This window comes from Melozone crissalis, unplaced genomic scaffold (assembly GCF_028551555.1).
Source record: "Melozone crissalis strain CALT ecotype California unplaced genomic scaffold, PUWL_Pcris_2 ptg000023l_1, whole genome shotgun sequence".
NCBI lineage: Eukaryota > Metazoa > Chordata > Aves > Passeriformes > Passerellidae > Melozone > Melozone crissalis.
The window spans coordinates 40,859,990-40,876,741 of record NW_026535801.1 but is presented as its reverse complement, the minus strand read 5'-3'; the positions used below and the strand labels follow the sequence as shown (position 1 = coordinate 40,876,741).

At 53.3% G+C, this 16,752-nt stretch overlaps 1 protein-coding gene across 2 annotated transcripts in view; it reads right to left on the bottom strand.

Annotated features, from left to right (window-relative positions):
• The window catches only part of GPD2 (glycerol-3-phosphate dehydrogenase 2), a 47,464-nt gene extending 36,381 nt beyond the window's left edge, over window positions 1-11,083 (bottom strand). The window contains exons 1-2 of one of the 2 annotated variants that reach the window (XM_054277764.1): window positions 10,936-11,083; window positions 241-348 (exon numbers count right to left, since the gene is read on the bottom strand). In XM_054277764.1, coding sequence (XP_054133739.1) covers window positions 241-342 — 102 coding nt within the window. In that variant the 5' untranslated portion in view covers window positions 343-348; window positions 10,936-11,083. Of the gene's footprint in view, window positions 1-240; window positions 349-825; window positions 856-10,935 lie in introns of those variants that run through there. The other variant, XM_054277765.1, reaches the window with a different exon arrangement.
• Window positions 11,084-16,752: the final 5,669 nt, after the last annotated feature.

The window sequence follows — 16,752 nt, the reverse complement described above, 5'->3', positions numbered from 1 at the left end:
CTGTGCTGAGCCTGGGACGTTCACAGGTAGTGCTGCTGGTTTCAGTTCCAGCCTCTCAGCTTGAAAACACTGTGCAGACAGCACTATTACTTCAGTCAGGCCTTTCCACTCCTCCTGCAACTAAGTAAAGCCCCCAGTGGCAGCCAAAGGTCATTCTTTAAAACTATTTGTACAAGCCTGACATATGCTGTGACAGATTTTAAGTTTCCTATTTTATCAAAAATCATAATTAATACTTACGTGTTTGTTTCTATGCTGAGAAAATTGAGAGAGGCCAAAAACTGTTGCTATGGCACCTCCTCCAATGAGAGCAGTTCCTTTCACTGCCTTCTGAAATGCCATTTTTTACTGGAAGAAAAGAAGATAAAAATTAATTGGCAGTTTTACCATGTCAGGATCTGGTACACGCAGAATAAACGATTTGAAGAAACTAATAACAATGTTGTGACAAGTTGAAATTTAGACTAGCGATATCTTAATTAGAGATTTTCACAGCAATATTAGTAACTTCTAAACAAAGTCTAGACAGAGGCAAGCCAGAGTGCTCTGGTGTCTGCTGAGAAAGCTGAAGGATGAAAGAGTATTGGGATCAGAGTAGATATCCACAGCCCACAGTGACCCTGAGTGTGACAGGCACGGCCAATCCCACGGAAAGGCAGACCAGGAGCAGCAGTGACAGTGCCACCAACCCTGATCCCAGCACCACAGGTGTGATCAGCTCCTCAGCACCTCTTGCACTGCCATGCCATGCCATGCCATGCCATGCCATGCCATGCCATGCCAGCCCTGCTGCAGTCCCTCTGCCCAGAGCCCAGCCCGTCCTACCCGGGTGCAGCAGGAGCAGGGCCCGCAGCAGCAGCAGCACACACAGGGACAGAGCTGCATTCCCATGCCATGCCATGCCGTGCCATGCCGTGCCATGCCAGCCCTGCTGCAGTCCCTCTGCCCAGAGCCCAGCCCGTCCTACCCGGGTGCAGCAGGAGCAGGGCCCGCAGCAGCAGCAGCACACACAGGGACAGAGCTGCATTCCCATGCCATGCCATGCCGTGCCATGCCATGCCATGCCATGCCAGCCCTGCTGCAGTCCCTCTGCCCAGAGCCCAGCCCGTCCTACCCGGGTGCAGCAGGAGCAGGGCCCGCAGCAGCAGCAGCACACACAGGGACAGAGCTGCATTCCCATGCCATGCCATGCCGTGCCATGCCATGCCATGCCATGCCAGCCCTGCTGCAGTCCCTCTGCCCAGAGCCCAGCCCGTCCTACCCGGGTGCAGCAGGAGCAGGGCCCGCAGCAGCAGCAGCAGCAGCACACACACACAGGGACAGCGCTGAGTGGCACTTTGCACCCAGCTCAGAGGGTGTGAAACCAGCCCTATGTGGGTCAGGCAAACCCTTAATAGGCCCAGTGTTCGGGTGCTGAATGACAAATGCGCTCGGGGCTGAGCGGAATGTTAAGCAGGCCCAGTCTGCTCCGTGCTCCCTGGGGCTGGAGCACGTCAGGGACAGCATCCCTCCCCCCAGGGATCCCATCAGCACCCAGGGACACCCTGGGCTGGCCACGCTCCCCAGCAGTGCCCAGACAGTGGTTCAGCACCAACAGGGCTCAAAGCAGGGGCAGACTGTGTGTGCAGCCCCGTGCCAGCACCGCAGCACCAGCGCTGGGGATCAGCCCCAGGCCGGCAGCAGGGAGCCAGCTCCCCATGCCAGGCTGGGCACAGAAACATGTTCCCAGGCTGGAATGCCTCAAAGGAAGGAATTCCTGGTTGGGAGGGTGGGCAGGCCCTGGCACAGGGTGCCCAGAGCAGCTGGGGCTGCCCCTGGATCCCTGGCAGTGCCCAGGGCCAGGCTGGACAGGGCTGGGAGCACCTGGGGACAGTGGGAGTGTCCCTGCCCACGGAACGAGAGGAGCCCTGAAGTCCCTCCCAAGCCACAGCTTGACCTCATTCCCTGAGCACTTTGCCTGCAGCACCCTGAGCGTGGGGGAAATCCCCACACAATTTCTGGGGCAGGCATTCGATGCAGAGCTGCTGTGCGTACAAACTGTGTAAGGGACCATGTACAGAAGGCCAAGACTTGCAGCATCCCACAAGTTTTTCCAAAGAGGGGCACTTATGCTCTTGGAGACTCCCACCGTGACTGCCTTTCCTGTATCACATTTTCCATTTGCTTCTTACTATGGCTGCAAAAAAAAGATCAGCTTCAGCTTTCCTCTGTGCCGTGACAGGGAGTGAAAGGGAGAACTGACAGACAAACCCCAGCAAAGAAAGCTGGGAGGGAAGTTACTGTGGAGGCATGGCCACAAACACTACAGCACCTCCGTGAAAACAGAGAGGAACACTATGGACAGTCACAGTTGGATCACAAGGTGGAACCCAGGAGAGCACAGGAGCTGAAGGACAGCTGGAACATCCAGGAGAGCACAGGAGCTGAAGGACAGCTGGAACATCCAGGAGAGCACAGGAGCTGAAGGACAGCTGGAACATCCAGGAGAGCACAGGGAGCTGAAGGACAGCTGGAACATCCAGGAGAGCACAGGAATTGGAAGAGCAGTGGGAACATCCAGGAGAGCACAGGAGGAGAACACAGGAGCTGCAGAGCAGCAGGAACATCCAGGAGAGCACAGGAATTGAAGGGCAGCTGGAACATTCAGGAGGGCACAGGAGCTGAAGGGCAGCAGGAACAGCCCCGTGGCCATCCCCACACTGAGGAGCTCAGGCCACCATCACTCCCACCACCTGCAGCCACGGCACACAGACGGTGACAGGAGCACTGCACACCCCAGCCGGCACTGTGGGACACACACCTGTGCCCGAGGCTGCCAGGGGGCAGCAGTGACAGCTCTGCTGCCCAAGGAAGGCTGGTGGCAGTACTGGGGTGGCTCCACACCCCTCACACAGCAGCAAAGGTGTCTCTGAGAGCCTGGAGCCCTCCAAGTGCCTGTGCCAGAACACAACAACCCAGGGAGCTCAAAAGGAACAAATCAGCTTCTCCAAGGAGTGTGTCACACATCTGCAGAGATGCTGGCTCGCAGGAAGACAAAGGGAAGCGTGCCCTTTCCATGCTGTGTGAGCTCAGGAGGAAGGGTGATGGCTGGAGCACAATCCCTGCTCAGAACCAGGGTTCTGCGAGCACAGACACCACTCAGCCCTGCTCTCATCCCCTGGCTTGGACCTCTCCTGGGACTTCATTTGGGATGCCAGGGACACACCTGTGAGTTCCAGCATTCCCTTCCATGGAATTTACACAAGGTACACTACCACTGACCAAGGAGCTCAGTGATTGTCACCTGAGCCCAGGTAGGTACAGCTGTTCAGCTGGAGTGACATTAGATGTGCCACAGGGCATTCCCACTTTCATCCTGCAGGTAGCATCTCTGACACCCAGAAAAGGACTCGATGGCCCTGTGCAGGAGGATTTCTGGCCTCAGGGCTCCCCGCTCCTTGCCTGGCCCCGGGGCATGCTGCATTAGCTCTCCTCAGAGCTGAGAGCCGATTACAGGCAATCCTCCCGAGAAAGGAACTCTCCCAGCAGACCGGCTGCTCAAATTGCCACATCAATCTTGCTCTCCATCCCTAAGAGGAGCTTATTCAGGAGAGAAAGGAAAGCAGGGCTTAGCATAAGCCACTCTAGCACAAAGCCAGACAGGCGTTCCAGCCAGACGGTGCTTTTACACCTGGAACAGCTCAATTGCATCCCGGGAAACACGAGCCCGCATTTCTGAGGATGGGTTTGGATGAGGCTGGGTGAGCTCAGGGCACTGCAGGCGGGCAGGGCCGGGCACTGCTGGCACCAGGCTGCCCCAGGCTGTACCAGGGCACGGCTCAGCTCTGGTTCTTCCCAAAGGAACGGCTCTGCAGGCAGCACACGGCTCACACGGCCTCCTCTGGAAAGGACTGGACACTGCCTGGTGGCCACAAGGCGCAGGGAAAGGACAGGCTCTGCTCAGACACTGGGTTTTCCCCAGCTCTGTCCCAGGTGGCTGAGGAAGGCTGCTGCCAGCTCTGGGCAGGATCCACCCCAGGGCAGATGAAAGGGGAAGGAATGCAGCCCATGTGGTTCCACCGAGGCTGTGCCAGGGAACAGCCCACGCTCACAAACCCCTCCTCTTCTGGGAGCAGCTACTGAAACCTCCTCTCTTCAAGCAGAGATCAATAGCTTGTGACAGAAATGGGATTTTACTTTAATGAAAATTATAATAGCAACCAGCATGAGCAGCACTACAGTCAGGAATGTCATCTTTCCATCACGCAAATATTCTGAATCACCTTTAAAAGCGGCTCAGAGTGTTTCAGTGCTGTCAGTGCCATCTGACACACTAAATCTGCATGTTAAGCCTTACCCTTGATTTCAGTGGAAGCCGTAAATGGCACCTTTGGACCCATGGCCTCACCTGGAGGGGGAGCTGAGGTCCCTGACAGGCTCTAGAACAAGCTGTGGCAGGAGCAGGAGCCCCTGGCTGGCGTGGGAAGAGCCAGGAGCACGTCACAAGGAGTAGCTACTGCAGAGAGTGATCTGTCCAAGGAGTTCAATGTCCCCAGGGAACAGTTCCCAGGAACAGCTGAGCGCTGGGGAAGATTCAGAGGGACGTGAGCTCAAACTGCTATTAAAGGATTCATGATAAGACGAAATAGACTTTAAACTTGAAAGGACACAAAGAGGCGGGGAGAGCAGTCTACAGAAAATGGAAACTACACAAAAGATTTATCAGCACAAGTTCCTGCTTTCAATTTCCAAAAGTTAATACAAACCCTAGTCACAGTAGGAAGTCCTTGGTGCATTCCTTAACCATCAGTCACACTCACTTGGACTACAGCAGCACGGAACAGTCACTTGCAGAGGAGTGTCCCACTCCAGAGCCAGGCTGGTGACCAGCGCCCTGCATGGTGAGGTGCCCAGGGGACCCTCCCAGGTATCAGAGCCTGGACCTGCTGTGCCAAAGGCAAGGGCTCCACTTCAGCAGTCAGTGCACTCCTGACACTGCTTCAACCCCAGAACCTTACAAGGCACCACTTACAGCCTGGGTTTCAAAGGAGGGATTCCAACAGCCATCCTCATGACTCTGCACAGTGTCCCACATGGCAAACCTCTGCCACCCTCAGCCCTCACCAGGCTGGCTCAGCTCCTGGGAGTGGCTTGCCTTCCTTACTGCCCGTAATGCCCGGCCCAGCCAGCTGCCAGATATTGTCTGGACGTTCCTGGGACTTGTGCAACCCACTCCCACCCGAGGCAGTGGCTGAAAGGGAAACACCACAACTGCCAGCGCTTCTCTGCTCGGGTACAGGCTGGATGGGAAACACCACAACCACCAGCGCTTCTCTGCTCGGGTACAGGCTGGATGGGAAACACCACAACCACCAGTGCTTCTCTGCTCGGGTACAGGCTGGATGGGAAACACCACAACCACCAGTGCTTCTCTGCTCGGGTACAGGCTGAAAGGGAAACACCACAACCACCAGCGCTTCTCTGCTCGGGTACAGGCTGGCTGTGAGCAGCCCACGGCCAGAATGAAAGGAGTGAGGGGAATGGCGGGGAGCTCACCCCAGGGCCAGCAGGATGAAGCAGGATGGGTGCCACAGCAGCAGCAGGGGCACAGATGGATGGAGGCTGCAGAGCTGTGCTGCAGCAGCGTGAGCCGCCCCGCGCTGCCATCACACAGGCTCTGAGACACACAGCCCTGGAAACCGGGAGGAGAAACCCAATCTGTTGTGTTGGGTACCCGTGTGCCTTACGAGGCCATTACCATGGAATCCGGGCGCTTCGCATTCCATTGCAAACGAACACGTCTAATAAAGTGAGTCACTCCGTGCAAGGATTAAAAATAGAAAACTTATAATCATCTCCACTACGGCTTGCATAACCTGCCATTGGCGCATTGTCTAATTCCTTCCCTCCCAACGCTCCTCAGGTGAGTTTGGGACGATGAGAGGCGCAGACTGACGTCCCTCCGGGCTGAGCTGAGTCCTGCCTCTCCAAAGAGCTGCAGTCCTACCCTCACTGCCTCCAAGCCAGCTCCCATCCCTCTCACAGGACCACCCAAGGCGGCCACGGTGGCCTAGCAGCAAGGCCAGCAAGTTAATTCTGACAGGGCACTTCCAGCCTTCAGTGCTGTACTGGTCTGTTACCCGCAGTTCCAGGGTGTGTAATGCAGGAAGCGGCCAACTAACCAGAAAAGGGGATGTAACCTGAAAAGAGCCCAGTTAGCACCCTCTTAAGCAGGTCATCTAGCAAGCAGTCTCTCGTGTGCCTTTGAGAAGCCGGGAGTGGTTGATGTTACACGGGACGTCAGGCCAGCGCAGCTGAAGCAGCTGGAAAGGAACTGATTAAAGCTTAACCCAACCCAAGCAAGGCAGATCCCTGGTGAGACACAACCCAACACGGCCCAAGGAAGGGCTGCAGAGGGTCCCAGCAGGGCTGACACAGCACGGCCACAGCCACCCTCCAGAGCCTGCCCTGGAGCCTCCCCGTCACTCTGGGCTCTCACACACAAGGTAGGCATTGCAATTAAAGTCATCATCCGAGATCACCTCTCCAGCCCAGCACAGGAGCACAGCCCGTGAGATCCATCCAGCTCACAGGGTCACCCACAGCCATGGAACATCCTGCACGCAGGGTTTAAACCCCCAATCCCCCCAGCCACCCTGTGCTGTAAGTGGAAGCCAAGCAGCGCTTCACCATATGGGGAAAGTCCTTCCCACGCTCCAGCACAGGCATCCAGCTCGGCTGCCATGCCCAAAAGTGGCTGCAGCACTTGTCAGGCACAAAAATAAAGGAGAAACAAAGCAGAAAATAGGTATCCTATCCTCATTCCTCCTCTTGGTCCTACTGCTTCCAACTGCTTCATCTGCCTTCTGTACCCAGACACCAAGATATTCCCACCCTGCTTCAGATGACGGAACCACTGCTGTGAACTCTGTCCCACAAGGAACAAACTTTTTTAGCTCCTCTTCCCAATGTTTAGTGTTTCGATTTTAGTCTAACCACTTTTTCTGCTGCTTCATTACCCTCCCACTTACAGATGATGAGGGGAAAAGTCCTCTGTCTGTGTAAATCCCTCTCGGAATTTCAATAGCAATAGCCTTGCCACAGACAGCAGCATGTCCCTGGCAATGAGGCAACACTGCACACAGGGATGGCTGTAATCCCAAGAACTGTATCTAAGGACTAACAGGAATACAAAGAAACTCCAATGTCAACAGGTATTTTGAGCTTTCCCAGCATACACACATCACAATATATATTTGTCAAGTTCTAGATGAAAGTATTTCAGTTCCCTCCTGTCCCATGGGAAGGAGTGCAAAGCCTGGTCTCCAGCCTGATCACTGACTAATGTGTGCAGGATGATTTCCATACTTTTGTGTCTTGTGCCAATGTTGTTTTAACTTAAACTTCTCAGATGGTCACTCTTGCTTTCACTGTTGGTGGGGGTTAATATCAGCCATCAACCACACACACAATACAGCGACTGTGAGCCAATAACTGCCACTAGAAAGAAATGCCCTTGTCAGATACAGTTAATTCATAGCTGTTTCGCTTTTTTATATATATTCTTCATTCCCCCCATTTTTAATGCAGATATTGGAACAGACAGTCTGCCAGTTCAACCGGATCCCAAAGCCGGCACCCTATCCATGCTCTTCCTTCCGCTCCCTAGCCAAAGACCCGAGGAGCAGGGGTTAGAAAACAAGGGGTTTTGCTTTTTACACGACTGGACATATACCTGCACACACAATCAGGAACCTGCTCAAAAAATAGCTACTAACTAGGTGAATACCTAGGTGTGGCAAGGAAGTAGCCTCGTTTTATATCCTGGGATACAGATTGAGACCTGATAGCACATGCAAATCTAATCCTGGAGGAGGGGCCTGCGTTCAGAATCACTCTGAAATCAGAACCAATGCTTCATTTGAGAAGCTTTGCAAAGCAAATAAATCAAGCCAGTCCAAGACTTTGGACTCCATCCACAGGATGTGGCTGTGATTCGGGGTGAGTTCACCTGGAAACCCCTGGAGACAGAGCTACACGCTGGCTCGGGAACCCGGCCCAGAGAGAGCCTTTTAGGGACATGGAATGTTTCCAAAATCAATACTGTGATGTTGTGGAAGAGCTCTGATTACAAACTGTCTGCTCCTTACGTAACAAAAGCTATTTCCTAAAGTGAAGCTTTTTGGAAGAAATGGGCTGCATCTACATTAGAGCTAATTAGTGGAGTCCTAGAGCCCAACAGCTGCTGCTGCAAACAGCTCTGTGGTCTCTGTGCTCTGCAGTGTTTATCCCAAGTGGCTCCAGTGATCCACAAGCACCCATGGAGCAGTAAAGTGCAGGAATCCTTCCTTCCTTAAAGGATGATCTACTTCTTTCCCACTTACTTCAGCTTTCTTTTTCCACCCTTTAATTTTTATTGCACAGAATCCCCAGGGTCACTGAACTTGGGAAAGCCCTCCAGGATCATGCAGTCCCAGCTGTGCCCATGCCCACCCTGTCCCCAGCCCTGAGTGCCACCTCCACAATTCCTGGGACACCTCCAGGGATGGGCACTGCAAACCTCCCTGGGCAGCTCCAGTCCCTGAGCCCCCTTTGCATGGGGAAATTCCTGCTGTGCCCACCCTGAGCTGCCCTGGGCCGGGCTGAGGCCGTTCCCTCTGCTCCTGTCCCTGTTCCCTGGGAGCAGAGCCCAGCCTATTCCCATTTCCCACCTTGGCCCTGGTGTCCCTTGCCCAGAAGGTCCCAGAAGGGGGACAGGGACAGGGATCAGTGCTCTGGTGCTCACATCTGTGCTCCCAGCACCATGGCACAGCTAATCCCTGCAAAAACCCAGCTGCCAACCACAGCCACGAGGCCAAGAACAGACAGTGGCTTGGTTAATCTGCACAGCCAGGCTGGCAGAGCTCTGGCTGAGACTGAGGGTACCCAGCCCATAAAAAGGCAAAGAACTCCCTGGGTCCCATTTGCCAGCACACAAACAAGCACCAGCACAAGGAAGATGTTGCCTCACTGAGCTACTTGCAAATGCCAAGCCCTGTTTTGAAACCATCAGCTACGAGTGGAAGATGAAAGTCACAACTGCAGACTGACAGCAGAAAACCCACATTTCTTTCAAATGGTTGCTAAAGCTTGCAGAGACTTGTGTGGAGACAAAGCAGGCAGCAGCAAGGAACCTGCAGGAGCTGTCCTTTGGAAAACTGCTCTGCAGGAACGGCCTCTGCACTGACCACAGCCTGCCAGCTTCCTAAACTCCTGTCAGGGACAGCCAGCAGGCAGAGATGGATCTCCAGAGAAAATACTACATTATGCAGCAAGGTCTAGCTCACAACGCTGTTATTATTACTGTGCTCCTATGCACACATATAATTAAGCACAACAAAGTGTAAATCCATATATACACAACCAAAGTAAGGCTACCAATTAGATACAAGGGGTGTGAATAATTTTGTATGCACCCTTGTGCCTACTCAAAACTTCCATCCAACTTCAGACTAAGTAAACTGCTAATGCCTAATGTTAAAATGAATAATATTCTGCTATTGCTATTGAAGGGGCAATACTGGCCTTTGCTTTACATATTAACACAGAAAGATCCTGAACTATCAGACCAAGTCTTTACTGGCTAATCAGTCACTGCTCCTCACTGAAAATTCCCGAAGAACTGTAACCAAGAATAAGAGAGGAAAAAAAAAAAGGATGGAAAGGAGCAGGGAAGAGAAGAAAATGCAAATCCTTTGGAGAGGAGGAGAGCCCCTGCTTCCCAGCAGGTGAAGGGAGCTGCTCTCAGCACACCTGCACTACCTGTTCACCAGAGGAAGTCAAGGAGGGAGTAAACCTGGCTGCTTTGGAGCCCAAGCTCTCCACACACACATTTACATCTTTTCCTGTAGAATCAGGCTTACAAACATTCACTGACTGCTTAACAGAGGTAAGAACTCAGAGAAGGTTAGGACACCAAGCAATGGCCCCACGAGTACTTTCAGCGGAAGTAATAACTTACTTTCATTTTACAAAGTTCAGTGTAATTACAGCTGTGCTATTTCTTACCATGAATTTGGGGCCTTTTTTATAATGGGAGATATTATTTCTACCAGCTCCATCCAAGAAAAAAAATATAGTTAATGAGCTCTGCAAGCTCCTTAATTATTATATAAAGACACCTATAGGCACACAGCAGCTGTCCTGACAGGGAGACACTGAGGCTGGACCTCTTGTTGTGGGACATTCTTAGGGATGACCCACACACAGGACAGCTGCCAGGGGCTCTGCACCACCTCTGTAAAACTGCCACACTCTCCTTTTTTTATTATTTTTTTTTCCCCATCCAAAAGCTTAAATATAGCAGGAGGAGGAGGCTGAGAGCACTTGGCATTTAAAGCTGCTGTGTAAGATCATAGAGTCATTGAATGGTTTAGGTCGGAAGGGACCTTAAATCCCATTCCATCCCACCCTTGCCATGGCAGGGACACCCTCCATGGTCCCAGGCTGCTCCACCCTGTCCAACCTGGCCTTGGGCACTGCCAGGGATCCAGGGCAGCCCCAGCTGCTTGGGCACCCTGTGCCAGGGCCTGCCCACCCTCACAGGAAGGATTTCTTCCCAATATCCCACCCACCCGTGCTGTTCCTGAGCCTCCCACAGGGAATGATAAAATCCCAGAATGGTTCGTTGAAGATGCTCCGGTCCCACCCTGCCGTGGCAGCGACACCTTCCCCTGTCCCAGGCGCTCGCAGCCCCCGTGTCCAGCCTGGCCCTGGGCACTGCCAGGGATGCAGGGCAGCTGCTCTGGCAGCAGGGCAGCATGTGCAGGCAGGCAGGCAGGATGCGTTCCATACGCGTTTCTAATGAAAGCACTGCGGTGTTCAAGGCGCTCCACCCGCGCGTCCGGGCCGGCCCCGCTCCCTCATCCCGCCCGCCGCGGCTCGGAGCCCGCTGAGCCGGACCCGAGAGGCACTTACTGCGGAGCGCCGGGAGCCCGCGTCCCTCTGCGGGCTGCTCGCCGGCCGCGGGAGGAGATCAGGAGGGCGGCTCTCTCCCTGCCCGCCCTCCGCCTGCAGCAGCCAGCCGGGCTCCCCCGAGCTCCGCCTCGAACACCGCCGGCGCCTCCCCGCCCTGCTCCCCGCCCGGGGCCGCGGCTGCCCCGCCAAGGCCGCGGGAGCGCCGCCACTGCGGCCTGGGCCCGCGGGGAGGGGCCCGCCGCGGCCTCCTCATCCCCGGCCTTGCGTGATGGGGGTCGCCGCCCATGGCGGCCCCTCCCCGGGGCCGCGCCCGTGGCGGGACCGGAGGCGGGACCGGAGGCCTGCGGCCCACGCGTGGGGCTCGGCTCCGCCGCCCGCGCAGCTGATCGGGGTCTTCAGCTGTCTGGGTGTCATTTCCAGTCAGTAAACAACTGCAAGGATTGGATTTCGTGAGTTCTGCAAAGTCAGTGATATTCAGTCACTGGTGATGGGAGCCGTGTTTATCCCAGGAACATTAGTGCTCTTAAAAGGAGCTAAGATCTCCAGTGGCAGCTGGAATTAGAAGATACTCTGGCTTAGAAACTGTCAGCTTAAGAGAAGGAATTGAAAAGAAAAGGGAAAAGACCAGACGATGATTCATTGTTTTCTAAGGGTATGGTTTTAGGGTGTGTGGTGTTTGGAGCACAAAGGAAGAATAATTGGGATACAAATAAAATAAAAATTTTTTTAAAAAAGGATTACAATGCTTTTTCTGGCAAATAATTTCATCGTGGCCCAACAAACAAGTTCTGGATGTGGATGCCTACCCCATGTATGTGTTCCAACATGGCACTAGATGTTGTTTCATCCATCTCTTAACAAATATTTGTTAGAGCTGGGAGAATCCTCTTTCCTCCCACCTCTCAAAGTGGTTGTCTACCCACATGCTGGACTATTAGTGTTCATGTATGACAAATTTTGATTGATACAGGGCAGTTTATGAGTGCAAAATGTATCTATGGCCGGTTTCCAAGTGGGCATTTTCTGCACCCCAGCACTGCTGTGTCTCATCAACTTTTTCCAACCTGCAAAATCTTGAAGGGGGTAGTTAATGACAGCATTGTACTACTCTCCTCATAAAGGGAAAGTGAAAACTTCATAAGGATCACGAGCAATCTCACTTTCTAGGGGAGGTTCTCCCCACCTTCACAGTGCAGCTACCAATAAACAGGGATGGGCTGCTCTCTCCCCTACTTTAGGCTTCTGTTCAACTACTACCGTCTTTTTATCTTAGTTACTGATTGTTTAACATTGGGCTGCATAAGTTTGAAGAGTGAAAGAGTTTTACAAGGTTAAGTAAAAAAATGAGATGCCTGAAAGTATTGCAAAATTCATCCCTCTCAAGTCTGTTTTTTATTTAATGCCTGGATGAAAATATTACCTCCAGAGCAAGTCTCCATGCGTGTGGCTTGGTCCCCGGGACACCTGCCAAGACAGGAATTTCAGATGCCCGAAATCATGTGCTCAGCAGGTGTAAATTGTGTGCAGGGAGAGTTCACCTTTTGTCCTCAGCCCCAGAGGCACTTTCTCTTCATTAGCAAGGGAAGATGGGGAAAAAGATCATCACCGTTTCCTGACTGCATGCCAAAGTTATGTATCATAAGAAGAAAATCTGTTCATACGTTCACAAATATGTTTTCTGCTAATCTGTCTTGAGGAAAATGTCTTTGTGAGGAGCAAGGGTGGTGGCAGTGGCAGGAGAGCTGAGACAAAGGGACAGAAGCAGATGCAGAATTTCACTGCTGGGATTTTCCCAGCAGGATCCAGGGCAGGTCCTGCCGATGGGAAATGCAGGTGGCTGGTGGTGGATGTGGTTAGGTGTGAAATCATCCCCATGTCGGGCCGAGGTGTCAGCCCAAGGCTTTCCCCGGGCTCAGTTTAGTGCCCCAGCAGCATGTGCTGCTAATGCTGCTGCTGCTGTGCTGCTAATGCTGCTGTGCTGCTGCTGCTGCTGTGCTGCTGCTGCTGCTGTGCTGCTAATGCTGCTGTGCTGCTGCTGCTGCTGCTGTGCTGCTGCTGCTGTGCTGCTACTGCTGCTGTGCTGCTGCTGCTGCTGTGCTGCTAATGCTGCTGTGCTGCTGCTGTGCTGCTGCTGCTGCTGTGCTGCTAATGCTGCTGCTGCTGTGCTGCTAATGCTGCTGTGCTGCTGCTGCTGCTGTGCTGCTGCTGCTGCTGTGCTGCTAATGCTGCTGTGCTGCTGCTGCTGCTGCTGTGCTGCTGCTGCTGTGCTGCTAATGCTGCTGTGCTGCTGCTGCTGCTGTGCTGCTGCTGCTCAGGCGCTCCCCTGCCCTGCAGCGGATAAATCCAGCGCTCTGAGGGGAGAAAGGGGCTGATTTTCCTGTTCTGGTGTGTTAGCACTGTAATTATGTCTGATTGTTGGCTGTCCCATCGAGATCCCGCACCAGGGCTGAGCTGCAGAAACAAATGCAGAAATTGCAGCTTTAAAAGAATAAGGTCGCGGGTCACGTTATTGGTGGCAGAACAAACACCGTAATTAATTGGCCTCTCCCTGCCATGGCAGCACAGGAGGGAATGGAAGGAAGGGATGTGGAGCATCTGTTTTTCTGGGGCAAATGGCCCAGCTAGGTCTAATGGACAACACAAATTCGTTGGTAAAGAAAAGAAGAACAGTATCTTTTAGAAAGCAAGACTGCTTGCACGAGTCGAGAGTAGTTATTTTCTCTTTAAACGTTTAAGGAGCTTTGTTGTGGTAGGAAATACAAGAAAAAGCCTATTAAATTTATTTTCTGTACATGTGCTGGAGTGAGAAACTGTATTCAGCAAAAGCAAGGCAAAAGGCTCTTCAGAATTTGTGCTGTATTATTTTTTTCCCTCAGACAATGACAGATGAAAACCAGCCCTGGTAACTGTACATGTCTGCTGTTTATCCAGGTATTTTCTCCATTGAATTGGTTAGGAAAAGCTTAGAAAACCTGTTCAAAGACATATACAGTGACTTTTAAAAATTCCCAGCCTGGCATCCTGTAATGAATAAATCCAGGATCTGAGTCTCCTATTTGCTTCCAATGCCCATTTCCCTGGCATTGCCTGCCTGATGGCTTTCCTTTGGGACACTTTAGGCAGGATCTGGGATGAACAATTTCAGGGTGTCATGCATTTATAAGGAACTTGCAGATTGCCAGCAACATCATCAATAATTGTGACGGGAAAAGTTATTTTAAATAACCACATGTATCGTTGTCAATTTAGTTTCGGTGACCTTTTGTGATCCAGAACGATTCCATTGAAAAAGAAAGGATATTGGAAAATCCCTGAGAGGCTGGTATCTGGAGCAATCAGCCTTCCTGGCTGGGAGTGGCAGGGCTATCTCGCCCCATTTCCCCTCAGCACCATTTTGACCACGCCAGCCATCCTGTACCTTGCCCGGAATTTCAGATTATGCTTTTTCATCTACTGAAATATTTCTCCCTGCAGATTTAAATAATTAATTGGGACGTGCCTGGTGGGTCTTGAGCTAAACTTCAGAGAGGCAGCAGATATGTGTGACCAAGTGACCTTTTGCTGTCCTGCTCGTCCCCGCGCGCTCGCTGTGCTCAAAGGGACGCTGTCAAAATTGCTAGGCCTTAAAACTTTAACCCGCACTGACAAGTTGTTCTACATTATAAGTCTCCCCTAAAAGATTACCGGGATTGTTTTGTTTGTTTTGTTCCAACCATCTTTGCTGAGGGCTCCACAGTACGGATTCATTTGTCCTTTTGGGTAGGTGGATATTTTTAAATGCCCGGCTCATTCCGTGACCTGTTAAAATCGAGTTGATGTGCGTGTGCCCCACTCAGGGGAGAACTCGCCGGGGATGGAGCAGTTTCTCTGCACTCTGCAAGAGGAGGCAGGAGCACGCCTGGGAAACCTTTATGGAGAGGCTTTGAGAAGCCATTTTGCAAGGCCTCTTGGTATCTTCAGTGCCTTGGAAGTCTTGGCTGGGCTTGTCTGGTGTGTGTGTTAGTGAAACACCAGCTGTTCCTACACAGAGGTTTGCTGTCTTTCATGGTGCTCTGATTTACCCATTGGGCTTTGTTTCTAAGATCTCTGTTTACAGAATCACAGAATCCCTGAGGTTGGAAAAAGCCTCCCAGCCCATGCAGTCCCAGCTGTGCCCATGCCCACCCTGTCCCCAGCCCTGAGTGCCACCTCCAGGAATTCCTGGGACACCTCCAGGGATGGGCACTGCAAACCTCCCTGGGCAGCCCTGCCAAGGCCTGACCACACTTTTGTGAAGAAATTCTTCCTGAATTTCTAAAAATTTTCAACCTGCTGTCCACCCTGAGCTGCCCTGGGCCGGGCTGAGGCCGTTCCCTCTGCTCCTGTCCCTGTTCCCTGGGATGATCCCAAATCCCCCGGCTGTGCCCTCCTGTCAGGGAGTTGTGCAGATCCACAAGGTCCCCCCTGATCCCCCTTTGCTCCAGGCTGAGCCCCTGCCCAGCTCCCTCAGCTGCTCCTTCAGGATGTCCATGGTTTACTAGAGCTCCACGTGAGGAGGTGGAGCAGAGCCAGCGGTACAGGTACAGCTGTGCTGTCACACTTCCCCATTTTCCTGTGCCAGGACAAAGATCAGTGCACTCCCATTTTATAAGGGGTGACTGCACAGTCCCTCCACGAGACAGGGGAGCACGTGTCCAAGGCAGCAGGCAGAGGGAAGCAGTGATAGCCCTGCCACACCCCAGGTCAGCCACACCTGCGCTTTTAGGCTTGATTTGAGCAGATTTACCGCTGCCTATCAACCCAGCCTTGTTCCTGTCACAGTGCACCAGCTGAGCTTGGGGAGAGAGGCTGCGGGTGGCCCTGAGCTGCAGCATCCTCCTCAGAGGGGCACAGCAGAGTCAGCAAAAGCACCTGAACCTCCTGGGCTCTGCCCTGCCAGGCCTCAGCCAGAAGCAGGGACACCTTCCACTGTCCCAGGCTGCTCCAGGCCCTGTCCAGCCTGGCCTTGGGCACTGCCAGGGGTCCAGGGGCAGCCCCAGCTGCTCTGGGAACCTGAGCCAGGGAAGGATTTATTCCACACATCCCACCTAAATTTCCCCTGTCAGTGTGAAGCCATTCCCCGTTGCCCTGTCCCTGCAGCTCCTGGTGAAGGGCCCCTCTCTGGCTCTGCTGTACCCCCCTTCAGACACTGCAAGGGGCTGGGAGGTGTCCCTCAGGGTGTAGGGTTTAGGGTTGGGGTGTCCCTCAGGGTGTAGGGTTAAGGGTTGGGGTGTCCCTCAGGGTGTAGGGTTAGGGGTTGGGGTGTCCCTCAGGGTGTAGGGTTTAGGGTTGGGGTGTCCCTCAGGGTGTAGGGTTAAGGGTTGGGGTGTCCCTCAGGGTTTAGGGGTAGGGGTTTAGGTGTCCCTCAGGGTTTAGGGGTAGGGGTTTAGGTGTCCCTCAGGGTGTAGGGTTAAGGGTTGGGGTGTCCCTCAGGGTGAAGGGTGTAGGGTTAGGGGTTGGGGTGTCCCCAGAGACTGCTTCCCTGCAGGCTGACCAGGCCCAGCTTTCTCAGGCTCACAGGGAGCTCCAGTCCCCTCACCAGCTCTGTCACCTGCTCTGGGCTTGCTGCCACAGTGCCGTGTCCATGGGCACACAGAACAGATCCCCGTGCACTGCAGCTTGGCAGGGAACCTTCTCCCAGCCATTGTGACAGCTGAGGCAAGGAACCCCTTAGAGCTCCTTGTTCTGCTGGAGTAGGGTTCTGATTCCTGCTCAGCTGAACTGACCCGGTGAGATCTTCAGCAGTTCTGAGGCCTGGAGCACCATTTCTCATATTGCAGGTGTCCATTTCTGCCCCGT